Below are 18,356 nucleotides of genomic sequence, written 5' to 3' on the forward strand. Positions count from 1 at the left end.
GTACCCAAAAACAGGTACCCGCCCCCCCATTCTCCACAGGAAAGGGGGGGGTTTGGGGAGGAGACGGATAAGCAGAACTTCCACTTTTGAGTGCAACTCTGCTTTAAGCATTATTTTTGGCTAAAGGGGTTGTAATCCCTCATTGTTTTTCACCTCAATACATTCTATGCATTAAGGTGAAAAACCTTCCTTCCTGCAGCTCCCCCCCCCCCTCCCCCAGAAAGCCCCTTTTACCTACCTGAACCCGGTCTTTCCAGCTGCGGGAGGGCACACAAGCTCCAGCCGGTGTCTTGGGTCCTGGTTGGATAGATTGATAGCAGCGCAACCATTGGCTCCTGCTGCTATCAAATCCAATGATGCGGGAGCCCGGGGGGGGGGGGTGGTCTTCTGAGTCCTGCTGTCTGTGTCTCCAGGGGAGAGCGGTATTCCAATGTGGCACTCGAGAAAAGGAGGAGCCGCTGAGGGACTCCAGAAGAGGAGGATCGGGGCCACTCTGTGCAAAACCAACTGCACACAGGAGGTAAGTATGACGTTTGTTTTTTGTTTTTTTTAAACCTGAACCTTTAGTTAACTTTTAACACAGCTTATACAGAAAGATAAAACAGGCAAGAAGACCGGCTTCAAGAACCCAACGCTCAGTCCGCTTGGAGCCAGTTATCTTATATCCAATTCCAATTTTTTTTATTGTACATCATCCATAGGAAAACCGTCTCTGTTCACCTTGCAGCGATAAAATGTGATTAAAATTGTGATTGAATACACATGTATGGCCATCACAATACATGACTCATATTGGAAACGCAACAATTTCTATATCAACTGTTAAATGGGAAAATCTTACAGTAAATGTGATCAAGTTACTAAAAAAAAAAAAAAAAAACACGCCAGATATTTTATGTTTTTTTTTCTGTAGCAAGTGCCTGAACACCATCAACAAACCACACTAAAACTGGAAAAATAGCAAATCTAAAAAGGGAATTAAAAAAAAAAAAAAAATTGTACAAAAGAGCCAACAAAAATGATAAACATTTAGAAGTATCGGTAACTGTACTTGACAACCCTGTAATCAGCCATTTTAGGATGATGTCACAAGGGAGTTCCTTGGAGGAATTTCGTTTTTACTGAATACTACTTGCTTGTGAGCGTGATACTGAACCGCAGCGAAGAAGAGCTCCCCTCTTCCTGCACACCAAAGACCCCTCCAATTCCAGCACATGCATTCCCGTATTCCTCCACCAATACAAGCACCAATCACAGAGAGGAAAACCCAACAGAATCAGACATTCTATAAAGATCAATAAATTAACTGAATCACTTAAAAAAAAAAAAAAAAAAGGTATGTCAAGTCAAAACCCATTTTTCTTTCGTTTTTTGGTAGAGTGGGGAAGGACTAGAACCCTTGTTCGGTTTTTCTCGGCTATATAAAAGCTCCATTGGATATATTTTCCCCTCACTCCCTGTCTCAGTTACACTGATTTTACCAGAGAGGAAGCAAGAAATAAAAAATCTGCAAGGGACAGACTAAAACAAAAATCTTTAAAAGCGGTTGTATTTTTCCTTTTATTTTTTCCAGACCTGCAAGGTAAAAGGCATAATGTGCTAGTACGCATTACATACTAGCACATTATTTGAAACTTACCAGAAAACAAACCCCTCCAGCGATGTCATTTCTGGAGGCCATGTTCATCTTTCATTCGGATCCACGGACTCCGCGTGTGCCGGGGGGGGAGGGGGGGGGCGTAATTCATGGCACAAGATTCTGAAGGCGTGTCATCGGCTCCATGTACAGTGAAGATCTCCCTAAACAGCGCACGTTTAGGAGATATTTACAGTACTTATAGGTTGGCCTTATTATAGGCTGACCTGTAGGTACAAACTACTGTATGCATGGAGCTTTACTTCTTCTTTAAAGTGGTTGTAAAGGCTGAAGGTTTGCATTCCATACATGAAAGCGGTTATACTATGCATCAAGATAAAAAACCTGCTGTGATGCAGAAGGCCCCCCAGAGCCCCCCCCCCCCCTTTTACTTACCTGAACCCGATCTTTCCATCAATGGGAACGAGTTCTGATTGGATAGATAGCAGGGGCCGAGTCCTGGACGCAGCAGCAGGACACGGGAGCATGCCCACACGAGTGCCTCGAGGGAGAGCGGCTCTCCAACGTGGCACTCGAGAAGACGAGGAGCCAGAAGCGCCACTGAGGGGCCCCAGAAGAGGAGGATGTGCAAAACCAACTGTGCAGAGACAGTTGACATTTGTTTTTCTTTTTTTTAGACAAACCTTTACATATCCTTGAAGGTAAAAAAAAAAAAATTTGCAGTGGGAGCCATTGGCTCCTGCTGCTGTCAATCACAGCCAGTGAGTCAATCAGGAGAGAGCAGGGGAGCAGTGCCAGCCACGGTTCTATGTGCCTTATGGACGCATAGAGCGGGACAGAGGAGCAAACACGCACCAGTTGCCCCCCCCCCCCCCCCATAGCAAGTGGCCTCCTGCATTCTTAACACAGGAGGTTGGCTGCTCGGCTCAGGCTCAAAAGTTTTCTTAGAGAAACTGCAAACACAGTATGGCTGTTTGTGTCTATACCCAGAACTTAAAAAAAAAAAAAAAAAAAAAAAAAAACCCCACACATGAAGAAACATAGGATTCCCCTAAAAAATAAATAAATAAAAAATATTTTAAAAAATTACGGGGTTCCTGTTCTCCTACCCATTTCCTGTCAGGACAGGAAGTGAAGGCAAATCTCTTAAAAAGGGAGTCCCAGACAGCGGTGAAAATCTGACAGGGGTTCTAACCTTTCATACCAAAATGAATAAAAAAAGGTTTTGTCTGGACATATACAGTACTTTATTCTAATTCCCATTGCAAAATTGAAAATAAAAAAAACTTAAAAAAGGATCCTTTTAAGTTTTGTATTTTCCATTTTGTAATGGGAATTTGACTAAAGTACGGTATTATTTAAAGGGCGAGACCATTGAAAAGTGATATTTTAGTTAAAGGGTAATGTTAACTTTTTACAAATAATAAATGCACAAAAAAAATAAATGTGCATTCATTACTTTTTGTTGTAGGAGATCAGAAGATGGCTGATGCAGCTAGGTGGGCGGAGCCCCATGCGCCCACTTTTTTTTTTTAAACATTTTGACAGCTTGCAAGGGGAGAGGTTTCCCCGCTAGCTGTCAAAGTGGGGGGATTGGGGCCAGTCCTTTCGCAACACGTTACACTCTGAATATGGATGCAACATGTTACCAAAGGTGAATTTATCCTTTAAAAGGTGGAGCCCGACGTGTTGCGTCTACTCCTGATTTCTTATACGACTTGGACACTCCAGCATCCAGATTTCTCTGATATACACCATTCCTGACTACCTGGGAGATTTTGGTGTTCCCAACCCTCAATTGTGTGGCCCAGCTCCCCGTTACATTCTCCACCATCCAAAATAAAACCCAGCACAGATGGTGGGCACATAATGGGCACAGCAAGTAAGCATATGCTCAGAACAGAGATTTCCCCAATAAAGTCTTCAAAAGGATGAAAGAGACGGGGGGGGGGGGGTGTTTAACTTCCTAGAAGCTAACACTAAAATATCAGTTTTTCAAGGACTGACCCTTTAATGGTGCTCTTTGCTGGAAAGATCTGCTTCACAATAGATGGTGATTAACATACCTCATAATCCAGAATACTGAACCCGAGCCCTCTTTTGTCCTTCTCCAGTTCAACAATTTCCACATCTGGAGACCACAAAGTCAACTCTCCATTGTCTTCTTCATCATTCAGTGCAAGTTCCTGAGCTGTGTCTTCTGCTGACTTTACCTAAAAAACAAAAAAAGTATGAATTAAAAAATATATATATATTATTATTATTGTGTGTGTGTATAATTATATATATATATATATATATATATATATATATATATATATATATATATACATATATACACACACACACACACACACACACACACACAGTATCTCACAAAACTGAGTACACCGCTCACATTTTTGTAAATATTTTATTCTATTTTTCCATGTGACAACACTTTGGATATGACGCTGAGCACGTTCATTGTACATTGTAGCAGAGGTTGTTTTTGGGAAATAGACGTATGAGTGCTGCCAGCATTGCTGCAGAGGTTGAAGGGGTGGGGGGGTCAGCCAGTCAGTGCTCAGACCATACACCGTACACTGCATCAAATTGGTCTGCATGGCTGTCGCCCCAGAAGGAAGCCTCTTCTAAAGATGATGCACAAGAAAGCCCGCAAACAATTTGCTGAAGACAAGCAGACTAAGGACATGGATTACTGGAACCAAGTCCTGTGGTTTAATGAGACCAAGATAAACTTATTTGGTGTCAGATGGTGACAGGCGTGTGTGGGGGCAACCAGGTGAGGAGGACAAAGACAAGTGTGTCTTGTCTACAGTCAAGCATGGTGATGGGAGTATCATGGTCTGGGGCTGCATGAGTACTGCCGGCACTGGGGAGCTGCATATCATTGAGGGAACCATGAATGCCAACATGTACTGTGACATACTGAAGCAGAGCATGATCCCCTCCCTTCAGAGACTGGGCCGCAGGGCAGTATTCCAACATGATAATGACCCCAAACACACCTCCATGATGACCACTGCCTTGCTAAAGAAGTTGAGGGTAAAGGTGATGGACTGGCCAAGCATGTCTCCAGATCTAATCCTATTGAGCATTTGTGGGGCATCCTCAAACGGAAGGTGGAGGAGCGCAAGGTCTCTAACATCCACCAGCTTCGTGATGTCATCATGGAGGAGGGGAAGAGGACTCCAGTGACAACCTGTGAAGCTCTGGTGACCTTCATGCCCAAGAGGGTTAAGGCAGTGCTGGAAAATAATGGTGGCCACACAAAATATTGACACTTTGGGCCCAATTTGGGCATTTTCACTTAGGGGTGTACTCACTTCTGTTGCCAGAGGTTTAGACATTAATGGCTGTGTGTTGAGTTATTTTGAGGGGACGGCAAATTTACACTGTTATACAAGCTGTACACTCACTACTTTACATTGTAGACAAGTGTCATTTCTTCAGTGTTGTCACATGAAAAGATGGAATAAAATATTTACAAAAATTTGAGGGGTGTACTCACTTTTGCGAGATACTGTATATATTTAAAACTATAATTATAGCTGACAATAACAATAACAATATTAAACTGAAGCACAGTGCCATCTGCAGGCTGATGGTTTATGTTTACGAATAAGGTCTTCAGCCTGCCTGTGATCATGTTATTTAGGACCAGAGCTGTCATTGATAGTCTTATCCGACAGCTGGCATCCGTGCACAGAGAAAAGCTGAAAGGGGATCGCAGATCAACGTTTCCTCAGCACAGTGTACAGGGGAACTTGAATCTATATATTGCTGTTGGGAACCAGTTAAATGAATATTAGAAGGGTAAATACACCTGATAACATCCGAGAAAATCCAAGGTTCCATTTAGAATACCAATGAGTCTTAATACATTACCTTATTAACCTGTACAGAGGCAACTGCTTGTGCTGTATGGAAAACATCCTCTTCCTAGAGACAAAAAATAAAATAAAATAAAATCCACAAATAAATAAGTACCCAACACAACATTTGCAAGCATTTCCCTTAAACACATGGACTGTCCCACTCACATGTATCCGTCGATAAAAATAGGGGATTTATGTTTTCATTCGGCCACTCCACCTGATGATGTCTTCTATGATGAAATGCGTAGGGGAGCAGAGGAGACTTCAATACACACGAGTTACCAGAAGTGGGAAGGTATTGATGCCAAATGGATGCATGTAGTTGTGGTATTGCTGGATTTTACTTTGTATTATGTGATTGCGCACTTTTATTATCTTAATAAACTGGGTTTTTACTGTACTACTCTATGAGAGTTCCTCTCTCCTTTACGCGTTATGTACATGAGTAAAACCAGTGGAAGCCTCCAAAGATGTGGTGAGATCGAGCCATATGGGACTAGAATGGTTTAACCCCATATGTGCTTCTGACCACTTCAAACTTGGTGGTCACATTTTTCCAGGAAGGATCCTGTGTGAGCACTGTCTGGAGCAGACATTTAGACCCCTCTCACACCACACCGCCCATAGCGTGGGCGGTAAAACGCCGCTATTTTTAGCGGCGTTTCACCGCCGGATTTGCAGCGCATTTCGGCCGTGGGTTAAAACCGCCGGCAATACGCCGCAATAGCGGCATTTTGCCGGCGGTATTACAGCGCTGCCCCATTGATTTCAATGGGGAGCAGTGGTGGAGGAGCAGTAAACACACCGCTCCTTCACCGCTCCAAAGAAGCTGCTGGCAGGACTTTTTCCTGACGCCCTGCCAGCGCACCGCTGTAGTGTGAAAGCCCTCGGGGCTTTCACACTACACATAATGGTGCAGCTTCTTTAGGGCGGATTGCAGGCGCTATTTCTAACGCTATAGCGCCTGCAAAACACCCTGGAGTGAAAGGGGTCTAAGTGGGCGTTTCTTTTGCCGCTGCCCGGTCACAGCAGATGGGATCTGATCTTTTGGTCTGATTTTGAATATTGGACATTCTTTGATGCCAGTATATGGGCGATATTGGATGCTTTTACATTCTTTGATGTCAATACAGCAGGTATAGAAAAGAATCACCCCCTTTAAAATGTTACTTTTTTTTGCTTGCAGCCTGAAATGAAGAGATACAGATTTTGGTTTTCTCCAGGTGTATTCACTCAGTGCAACTTATAACATCCAAATGAAAGATATAACACCAACATGTCAAAAAAAGAAATAAAAAATATATATGTAATTCAAAAACAGAACCCCCGAGTTGGAAAAAGGATCACCCCCCCTCCTAAAAATGACTTGTAAACTCAACCAGGTGTAGCTAATCACATTCATGATGGCACACGAAGCCATTTGATTTTCAACTGTGATCAGCTGTAGTCATTTTGATTAGCTTTTCTGGAGCATTTCAGTCCCTGGTAGTGCAACTGAAGCAAGAAATTAACGATGGGCTGTAAGGCACTGTCAAAAGATCTCCCTGGACAGGCACAAGTTAGGAGATGGAGACAAAAAAATTCAAAGGTTTTTATCAATGCCTAGAAGCACAGTAGAGATCTCCCTGGATCAGGAGCTCCAAACTGGATGAAAGAGCCAGGAGGAAACTGGTCAGAGAGGCAACTCTGAAGCAGTTGCAGGAATTTATGACAAAGAGTGGTCATTGTGCGTTACGCAACACATATCTATGCAGACATGTATAACCATGAATATTTATGCGATCATGAATCCTTATGTAACCATGTATATTTAAGCAAACATGTAATAAACATGCATCTTTATGCGACCAAGTAAATTTATGCTAACATGTATATTTAAGCAAACATGCATCTTTATGCAACCATGTATCTTCATGCGATCAAGTATCTTTACGCGACCATGTATCTGTATGCGATCATGTATAACCATGTATAGCCAAGCAAACATGCATCTTTATGCGATCATGAATAACCATATCCAAATATGTATTGTTATGCAACCATGTATCTCTATGCAATCATGTATATTAATACAAACATCAATAACTGTGCAACCACGCATCATGTATCTTTATGTAAACATGTATAACCATGTATATTTATGTAAATATGTAAAAACATGCATCTTCAGCAACCGTGCGTTTCAGCTAGTTTGAAAGCAAGCACCTGTACAACTGCCATTGGGCCCATACTAGTCCTGCAGGATTTAGCCAAGCACATATGCGCTATACTGGAGATACAACTCCTTAAAATGTGCTCATGGTTTTCCAAACGTGTTTATTTAAACATGCATTTAAGCAACAAAGTTTGCAAGCATGTATACTACACTGCACCTGCCTACAGAGCAGTCAACAACACTTCAAAGTGAACTGCTAACCATCCAGGTATGTAGCAACTTACAGTTGTACAGCCCCCCTGGATAAGCAGTAAATATGCAGCATATAATCCTGACTTGTTTTCACACGTTCCCATAGTAAGTACTCAACCTTTGTTAGCATCAATGGGCTGCTGCTATGTCTACAGAGGCCTACTGAACCTGTTGCCACATGGCATGGCTGCCCTTCCTGCCTACTTAAAAATAGGCCATAATGAACACGCCTCCTCTAGTGGCTGGACGAGAAACAGCAGCCCACTTGAGTAAGAGTATATAGCATGATTAAACAGCACACTGCTCCCAGTGGCCACCGGGAGAATAGACTGTCAGAACTCCGTTTCTCTTTCCAAAAAAGAGAAACTGCAAAACAAATAACAAATGCAAACTTACCATTCCTGCTGCAGGACTCTGAACGTAACAGGAGTCCAACTTTCACCCATAACGGCAAGCTTTGTCATAAAAGACCTGCAGAGACTGGGTCCCCCCTTAATCTGGGGTCCACTCCACTGGACCTGTAAAGCACCCCGCAGGAAAGCACCTTGGTCAGAACAAACACTGCACAAGGTTCCATTACGCAGGGTCCAGCGCCGTAAGGCTACATTACAGGCAAACCTCGAGGAATCTTCTCTCCTTCCAATGAGGCTTGGGTACCATCCATTTTGGCTGACAGCTTTTTCAAATAGATCCGATTGAAGTCCATCATTGTTAATAGAACTGTCCAGACCTCCAAGAGCACATGTATCACATCAGTGACCAGCACCTTACAGACACTGGCAAAAAAACTGAGGTACTTCCTGTATAGGAGGGGGGACTTCCTGTCTTTTGGGTGTGCCAGTGTCCATTCACCTATAGCTGGCATATAAATCAGATAGTAAATTACTATAGCTGCTCTGTGTCCCGTGATGTACGATAAAGAAATCATCTTTCAGCCGAAGTTTGGCACCATTCCACGAACGTGTGCCATTTTGAAGCGTAATGCCGCGTACACACGACCAGACTTTTCAACATCAAAAGTCAGACGGAACAATTCCGGCAGACTATTCGATCATGTGTGGGCTGCAGCGGACTTTTGATTTGCAAAAGTCTGACAGACTTTAGAAATGGAACATGCTTCAAATTTTTCCGACAGAACTCTGCCGGACCCAGAAATCCGCTCGTGTGTGTGCTAGTCTGACGGACTAAAACCGACGCGAGGGCAGCTATTGGCTACTGGCTATGAACTTCCTTATTCTAGTCCAGTCATACGTCATCACGTTCGAATCCATCGGACTTTGGTGTGATTGTGTGTGGCCAAGTCCGTTCATTCGGAAAGTCCGTCAGAACTGTCAGAACTCCGTCGAAAGTCTGCCGGATTTAAGTGCGGTCGTGTGTACGTGGCATAACATGTTAGCCATCTATTTTCTAGGCGTAATTTCATCTTTCACATTATGCAAAAAAATTGGGATAACTACATTTATTTTTTTTTAAAGCATGAAACGCTCTTCAAAAAAAAAAAAGAACTTTTGGAAAATTGCTGTGCAAACACTGTGCAAAATAAAAAGTTGCAACGATCGCTATTGTATTCTCTGGGGCAGTGACGGCAAATCTTGTCACCCCAGATGTTTTGGAACTACATTTCCCATGATGCTCATGCACCCTGCAGTGTAGTTGAGCATCATGGGATATGTAGTTCCAAAACATCTGGGGTGCCAAGAAAATAAATTATGATTTTTACATGTAGGAGAGAAATGTTAGAATTGGCCTGGGTGGCAAGTGGTTAAAGACTGCAGTCCACAAACTGTCACCCTCCAATGTAACTGAACTTGAGCAGTTCCGCAAAGAAGAGCGGGAAAATATTGCAAAGTCTAGATGTGCAAAGTTAATAGAGACAAATCCCAACACACTAAAGGCTGTAAATAAAGCAAAAGGAGGTTCAACAAAATACTAACACAAGGGGGTGATCCTTTTTCCAACTCGGAGATCCTGATTTTTTTTTTTTCTGACATGTTGGTGTTATATCTTTAACTTGGATGTTATAAGTTGCACTAGTAAATACAGCTGGATAAAAAAAAAAAAAAAACGGTCTTTCTTCATTTCGGGCTGCAAAGCAACAAAATGTGATTTTAAAAGGGGATTATCTTTTTCCATACCCACTGTACATGGGCAAACTGTTTGGACATTATTATTGATGTGTGTTAACATGGTTATGATATTCACCGTTATGATTTGAAGGATATATATTAAGGTTTTATTTCATACTGTTCTGCACTTTAGCCAATGTTATTTGCTTTTACATTAAAAAACCAACTCCAATTTCTATTGTGCCAAAACAATTAAAATCGTTCTCCAAAAATGTGATTGTTTTGGCATGATAGAATTTGAAGCACACATGGATAAAGGACACTGATATAAAATTGGTGTGCACTTCACCACATTAAGAGCCCGTTCACACTGAGGCAGCACGACTTGCAGCGCGACTGCCTCAGGCAACCGGGATCCGACTTTAGCGGCGGCTTGTGAAATGACTTCTGTATAGAAGTCAATGCAAGTCGCCCCAAAAGTCGTACAGGAACCTTTTTCTAAGTCGGAGCGACTTGAGTCGCTCCGATTAGAACGGTTCCATTGCATAGAGCGGGACGCGACTTGTCAGGCGGCTAAGTCGCCTGACGGGTCGCCCCTGTGTGAACCGACCCTCATTCACCTATTTGTTTATTTATTATTTTTTGGGTTATTTAATAATGATGATTTATGTTTACATGTTAGGGATATGATCATGTATATATGAAGTTTTTTTGTGTGGTTTTATATTACATGATTGACATTTATATCTTTATATAAATATTTCCTATGAGTGGTATTGTGCTGCACTCCTTTGTTTTTCAATGCATGTTTGGTGCCAGAACACATGTGAGTAATGGCAACATAAGGTTTTTTGTTCACATAGAATGGTACCTCATATTTATTTGTTGTTTGAGAGTAGTGCAGTGATTTAATTAGAGTAGTAGTGTTTGCTTTTAAATTTTGATATTACAAAATTTCAGTGCCAGCAGCTTATAGGCTCGGAGACCTAAGCGCAGCAATTCCTCTTTTCTAATCTTGTGTGAAAACCTTTATAAATAGACTCCGAAGTGTTCTTTCATTTATCTCATTACTGTAAATAAATGTAACATTTAGTGTAATATAGCAGTTGAGGTACCATTTGATCTTGGATCATCAAAGATTTTGGATCATCCGCAAAGTTGTCGTTTTCATCATCAACTAATCGGCGACAACAAACCAGTGTAAAGGGAGGAGGTACTTCTTTGAGAAATGAAATTGCCTCTCTGCGGGACTTCCCATATAGCTGGACCTGGTTAACCTGTGGTGGGGGGGGAAAAAAATTAAATAGAAAGGTTGGAGACCCAATGGGTCATGTGACATGCCACCATCGCCATCTTTGTACAAGATATTTGACAGGGAAAGAATAAACATTTTGCAATGTTTTGCTTTCGTTTAAATATTTCAGCTTAGATGAGGCATAGAAACCATCAAATATCAATAGCGTCTTTCTTCAGATAACAATGCCTACCATACTGAACCATACAGGACATAAATAAAATTATACATTCGTGAAAAAAGTATATTTGATAACGAGAAGAGACGTTCATATTTTGGTCACACGGAGAAAATATGAAACCTATGAAAGCCCTGTGTGTGTTTCTAACTTCATAGTATTAAGTCGATCCAGGTTTTGACTAACGCCCAGAGGAAGCTGGTGGAGTTTGTGTTCCTGGCAGCCCGGCGGAACCTGGTGCCAGCCGTTCCTTAATTTCTCTGCAGTTATGCAGCAACTTCTGGAAACCATGGCCCATGAGAAGCTCATATCTATACTTCCCGACACTCGCCAAATTTCTGAAGCTTTGGGATCCATGGACAACCACGATGACCATTTAAACGTGGACTGTTCTTTTCGCTCCATTTGGCCACTTGGACATCTTTTGTACTTTGTAGGGCCGCACGTGGAAATGGCCAATCCCCAACTTAAGTGTATGGTTTGGAATTATATTCAGAGGGAAATCATTGGAAAGCTTAGTTTAAGGCTGAATTAGGCTGAATTGTCTTTGTGTCCCTGTGGAAATAAGGGTGGCCCAGGGCCAGCCCTACCATGGGACCCAGTGGGCCCATGGTCCCAGGCGGCATTTTAAGAGGGGCAGTGGGGTCTCCTGAGATTTGCCTGTGGGACTGTCATGCAATGTGAAAGGCTGCATCAAATGAATGTGCAGTCCAGTGTGACACTGTCATGTAATGTAACTGACCATCTGTCAAAATTGAGCTTTGATGTCAGCTATCAAACACCAGCCAATGGGATGGGGTCTGGGCGGGCCACTATGTGTATGTGGCCCTGCCCCCTTAAGCATCCCAATCATTGGTTGGTGTTTGATACCTGCTGGGTCCCGCACCACCCTGGGTTCCGCCCACCCCCAACATCACCGCTGAATTTTGACAGCTGGTCTCTCTCTGCATGCAGTTACCGTACATTACATGACAGTGTCACACAGTTTGGCTCAGTGTGAAACTCCCTCCCCTTTGCCAGTGCCAATTAGTGCCACCTGCCAGTGCTTCCAATCAGCGCCACCTGCCAGTGTTTCTAATTAGTGCCACCTGTCAGTGCCAATCAGTGGCACCTAATATCAGTGCTGCCAATCAATGCCCATGAGTGCCACCTATCAGTGCCAATAAGTGCAGCCCATCAGTGCCACCTATCAGTGCAATGAGGGCCCATCAGTGCTGGCAGCGAGGGGGGGGGCGGGAGGTGGGACTGCAGCGGCAGAGAGAAAAGAAGAATCATTGGCAAGACTGCTCGCGAACCCCAGGGCCCCCTACATGTGCCCCCCTCCTCCGAGATGGAGGCTGTAAGAGAACTGTTGTCGCGCCTCCGGGCACACTCACGCACATGCATAAGGGACAATAGGAGAACTGTTGTTGTGCTCCGGGCGCACAAGGAACCTTACGGAACACACACGCGCCAATGTGCGTGTGCAAAGGAGTGCGCACATAAGCAGGAGCATGCCCCTTTGGCGTCAGGCGGCCTATATAAGGGGCGCTCCAACTGGTAACAGATGCTGACTGATCTTCAGCTGTTCCTGTACCCGTACCCGGTGACTCCTGCTTTTGCCTGAATGATACCTGTTGCTGAACCCCTGGCTTTCCTTGACCTTGCTTCTGGACTCTCCTACATCGCTGATTACTGGTTCCTGATTCCGGCCTCCTATCTGTCTCTGCTCCTGTCTGATGATTTGGTACCTCGCTGCCCGCCTGCTTCCGAACCCGGCTATTCCCGTGACTCCACCTCAGTCTCCTGCCTGGCTCCGAGCTGCCTGCTGTGTTTCTGCAACTCTGCTCCTGCGACCTGCTGTGACTTCCTGCATCCCCAAAGTCGCATCATCTCTCAATCTTCCTGGGATCCATCTGCAGGCACTCGTGTTCCTCCTTTCCCCTGGGTCATCTTCAGCGGGACCCGGGTTGGAGAGACAAGAGAGGCTGACCTCATCACTTCAGACTCCGACCAGGTATGTGACAGAGGCCCTGCATGCGGTTCGAGCCCAGTGTGCTGTATGACCAGTCCAGTTCAGTTTTAGAACACTGAAGAAATCCAAAAGGTTTTTTTTTTTGTTTCTTTGTCTGCAATGCTTTTACCAGTATTATGTCTTGTAGCCTACTTTTTTTTTATTTTATTTTTTTGTCAAAATATGTCATTCCTTCCACAGCGAGATTAAATTTCCGGGAAAAAAAAAAAAAAAAAAAAAAAACACAGATCCAACAGCCTTTTGAGGTTATTAAATTATGTGTACACCGAGTTCTGACAAGGCAGCATGGCTCTTTAGGTCAAAACGAGCGTGAAGAAAATCATAATAGACTTTCCCGAACTGGCCTGAGATTGTTGTGCGCCTAAACTCTGTAAGCCACATCAGTTCTTGGTTTCAATCAAATATTTAAGGGAAACCGCTTCAGTCTTGTCTTTCTTTTTTGTTTTATGGTAGCCATAGGGATCCGCCTAACATAGCAAGCAGGACGCAGAGTACATTATTATAGGAAAACACGTCTGCTCTACAAGACATGAGGGAAGATAATGGGAAGAACCCGACCACAGATGTCGATAGCTTGCTGGAGACTTATAAATCCCAGATAAAGCAAAATATCTGTCAGTTTGAGCCTTGGGCTAAACTCCAGACAAACAGCTCAAGGGCACAGCCAGAACTGCACCACTTCTTTCTCTGTTACAGTTAAAGTGATAATAAAGGTTCCTTAAAATAACAAACATGTCATACTTACCTGCTCTGTGTAATGGTTTTGCACAGAGCAGCCCTGATCCTCTTCTTCTAGGGTCCTCCAGTGCTCCAGTCTCCTCCTGTTCAGCGAGTGCCCTCATAGGAAGCCACTTCCTATGGGAACACTCGTGGGAGCTCAATGAATGAATGAATTAAATACTTGTATAGCGCACAATGCGAACTGAATCGCCTCTAGGCGCTGTGACGAGCTTTGATCATCTGCTAAAAGAGGAAGGTCTTGAGTTTTTTCCTAAAAGCCAGGTGATTTTCTTCCAGGCGGATGTTGACCCTGTCTGCGTCCATTGACACAGAACAGCAGCTCGGCTCCATGCCCCCCTGCCTCGTCACCGCATTTGATTGACAGCAGCGGGAGCCAATAATCTGCCCAGAGAGAAGGGAGAGAGGAAGAGCAGAGCCGGGAGAGCCTTGGCTCTCATGCACATCGCTGGATCTTTAATAGGCTCAGGTACATTTAGGCCCCTCTTTCACACTGGGGCGGGAGCGACGTCGGTGGTAAAACAGTGCTTTACTGTCGTTTTAGCAGTGGTTTTAACCCCCTGCTAGCAGCAAAGAAAGGGTTAAAACCACCGCAAAGCACTACAGCAGCAGCGCTTTGCCGGCGGTATAGCTGCGCTGCCCCACTGATTTCAATGGGTATGGAGCGGTATACACCGCTCCAAAGAAGCTGCTAGCAGAACTTTTTTTTTTTTTTACAGTCCTGCTAGTGCACTGTCCTGCAGTGGCTGTTTCAGGGCGCAATTTTTAGCGTTGTAGCACCTGCAAAGCACCCCAGTGTGAAAAGGGTCGGGGGGGGGATTTTGTTACACAGAAGGTTTTTTTTACCCTAATGCATAGAATGCACTATTTTTTAGTATACATTGGCTCCTGATGAGTGGAAAGAACCCATGAAACGCGTAGAGTTCCCTCTTTTTTCGATGCTATGCTATTACTACCATCAGACCGTACCTACTTTTACAATCATGATTTATTATGGACTTTTTGTATCACTTTGAGAGGTGTAGGTTACCAACCAACACCACCCACACCAGCTGCAGCGTTATGTATGTATGTATGTATGTATGTATATATTTGTTCCATGTGTCACTAATGAGCAACATATGTCATATCAATATTTAATATAATATTAATATATGTATAATATTTAATATATGTATAATAATAATAATATTTATTCACTGTATTTTGATATGACTCAACATGTGTATATGTACCAATAAACATTGATTTTCTTTTTATTACCATATAGCCGTAAACTTGATTTAAAGTCACAAATGTCCCCTCTCCTTTGTTTTGCATAATCTATGGGGCTAAAATCATGCTGGAATTGCATAAAAAGTAGTAAAGGAACCTTTTCCAAAATCACACCGTGCACAGATGCATTGATGTGAATGGGCACCATTGAAAGCCATGTGATAACTATTGCGTCATGGGATTATGAGACTCAAGTTGCATCTGATATCGCACCAATCTGAACGGAGCCCACATGATCAAACATGTCTAATCAACATTTTCCTACAAATGTTGTAAGTTGGGGTGATCAACCATGACATTTTCATGTATTGTACTTACCTCCAAAATTTCATCTTCCGGCTGCAGAATTCCAAGCTTGGCAACAGGACCTTCAGCAGCAATAGACGATATATAATGGTGGCCATCGAAAGAGTCCAGTTCCACCCCAAGTCTCATAGTGTGGATGGGTAAAAGCTGCATTACACAGAATAGAGAAAATCACTTGCTGATGGTAAAATTAACAGTTTGGAATTAATTAGCAAGCAGAGTAACCCTTTTCCTGCTTGGCCCCTGATAGGTGAGCCATCAGGGGTCTTTTAGACCCCTTGGTGGCTTATTAAAGAGAACCTGTCCCCCATATTAAAAAAAAAAAAAAAAGTTAAAGTAGCTATTGGCAAAAAAAAAAAATGTTTTCCCCATTTTGGATAGAGTAAGGTAGGTTTTAACCCCGTATTTTTTTTTTTTTTTGCCCTCTTTGCTCCAGCGGAGATTTACCTTCTCTTCCGGTCCCAAATGCATAGAATGCATTAAGGTAAAAAAATAAATAAATAAATAAATAAAACACATTAACCACTTGCCGATTGCTGCACGTCGATATACATCGGCACAATGGCAGCGGTGGGCAAATGGGCATACCTGTACGTACCCTTTAACTGGCGGGGGCCGCAGTGTACAGCATGACTGTGCCCACGGGACCCGCGGACTTGATGTCCACTGGTGTCCCAGAGCCACAGGACGGGGAGATGTAAACAAGGCATTTCCCCGTTCTGCCTTGTGACATGACAGATCACTGTTCTCTGTGATCAGGAGCAGCAATCGCTGTCATGTGAGTTGAACCCATCCCCCCCAGTTAGAATCACTCCCTAGGACACACTTAACCCCTTGATCGCCCCCTAGTGGTTAACCCCTTTCCCACCATTGTCCTTTACACAGTAATCAGTGCATTTTTATAGTACTGATCGCTGTATAAATGACAACAGTCCCAAAATAGCACCAACTGTCCAATGTGTCCGCCACAATGTCGCAGTCACGATAAAAATCTCAGATTGCCATCATTACTAATAAAAAAATAATAATAAAAATGGCATAAATCTATCCCCTATTTTGTAGACACTATAACTTTTGCGCAAACCAATCAATATACACTTATTGTGATTTTTTTTTTAACAAAAATATGTAGAAGAATACGTATCGGCCTAAACTGAGGGAAAAATTTGTTTTTTATATATTTTTGGGGATATTTATTATAGCAAAAAGTAAAAAAAAAATTATCTTCAAAATTGTCGCCTCTTTTTTGTTGATAGCAGAAAAAAATTTTTTTTTTTAAATAAAAATTAAAATCACAGAGGTGATCAAATACCACCAAAAGAAAGCGCTATTTGTGGGGGAAAAAAGGACGTCAATTTTGTTTGGGTACAACGTCGCACGACCGCGCAATTGTCAGTTAAAGCGACACAATGCCGTATCGCAAAAAGTGCTTTGGTCAGGAAGGGGATAAAAATCTTCTGGGGCTGAAGCGGTTAACTTTAGTATTTTATTATTTTTTTTAATGAAAATTTGCAGCTCCCAAACTTTTGCACGAATATCCTGTAGCATAATAAATTGGAATTACCACTTTTTTTTATTCTCTAGGGTGTCTTTTCAGAAAATATATGTTGTTTGGGGGTTTTATGTAATCTTGAGACCTAGAATGATTTTTTTTTTTAAACGCGTTGGGAAAATGGCGCTGGCAGCAAAAGGTTTAAACGCGACCAGTTCCATAAGTCAAAACAGAACATTTGATGGAGGCACAAAACCATTCTGATAAAGAATTACACACCTTGGAGTATTTCTGCAGCTCTTCATCATCTTCTATCTTTGTATCCAGACCGACCACCTGTGACAGAATAAGAAGCGTCAGGGGAAGCCAGCAAAAGTGAAGCGTTTGTCACCATTACCAATGCTAATCTGTTCAGGAGCCTTACCAGCCTGCCTGAATTCCTGATAGGTCACAATATACAGTGACAGTATCACTTTTCAAATTAGCGTGACCATTTATAATTAACAAGCCACCTGGAGTTCCAATACGGTGCCTTTGCTTTGGCTGAGATGATGGAAACCGTTTGCTGCAGGCATGAGGAGCCATTTCCTCAGTTTCCTCTCTCCTAGAAACAGACTACAATAATGCACCTTTGCAGCAAGTTACAAGGCGAGAGGCTGCAGCTGGGGCTGATCTGTGTCAGTAAAAACACAACCAAAAACCACACAGGCACCAAAACGTACATAAATTGTGTCATCTCGGTCCAGGAAGTAAACGGTCACCCCGAAGGATGCCTGAAAAAAAATTTTTTTTCGTACTTCTGAAGCGAAAAGGCAGAGAAAAGCAGATGAAGGAATTGACATAAAATTTCACTGAACCTGATTGAATTACCCTTTACAAGACTTAAATTGTAAAGGTTCATATTTTTTTTTTTAACCACTTCAATACCGGGAACTTTCCCCCCTTCTGGCCCAGGCCAATTTTCAGCTTTCAGCGCTGTTGCTTTTTAAGTGACAATTGCGCGGTCGTGCTACACTGTACTCAAACTAAATGTAATTTTTTCCCCACAAATAAAGCTCTCTTTTGGTGGTATTTGATCACCTCTGCGTTTTTTATTTTTCTCTAGCTA

The 18,356-nt window shown here is 42.8% G+C and overlaps 1 protein-coding gene across 3 annotated transcripts in view; it reads right to left on the bottom strand.

Moving 5' to 3' along the window:
- Positions 1 to 18,356, bottom strand: part of PATJ (PATJ crumbs cell polarity complex component) — a 400,698-nt gene that overhangs the window by 294,677 nt on the left and 87,665 nt on the right. For all 3 annotated transcript variants that reach the window (XM_077450582.1, XM_077450581.1, XM_077450580.1), the window contains exons 13-17: positions 17,528 to 17,584; positions 15,769 to 15,903; positions 11,067 to 11,228; positions 5,489 to 5,542; positions 3,664 to 3,810 (exon numbers count right to left, since the gene is read on the bottom strand). In XM_077450582.1, coding sequence (XP_077306708.1) covers positions 3,664 to 3,810; positions 5,489 to 5,542; positions 11,067 to 11,228; positions 15,769 to 15,903; positions 17,528 to 17,584 — 555 coding nt within the window. The remainder of the gene's footprint in view (positions 1 to 3,663; positions 3,811 to 5,488; positions 5,543 to 11,066; positions 11,229 to 15,768; positions 15,904 to 17,527; positions 17,585 to 18,356) is intronic.

The sequence above is a fragment of the Lithobates pipiens genome, unplaced genomic scaffold, assembly GCF_037356315.1.
Source record: "Lithobates pipiens isolate NorthernLeopardFrog02 unplaced genomic scaffold, aLitPip1_a1.2 Scaffold_23, whole genome shotgun sequence".
Classification (NCBI taxonomy): domain Eukaryota; kingdom Metazoa; phylum Chordata; class Amphibia; order Anura; family Ranidae; genus Lithobates; species Lithobates pipiens.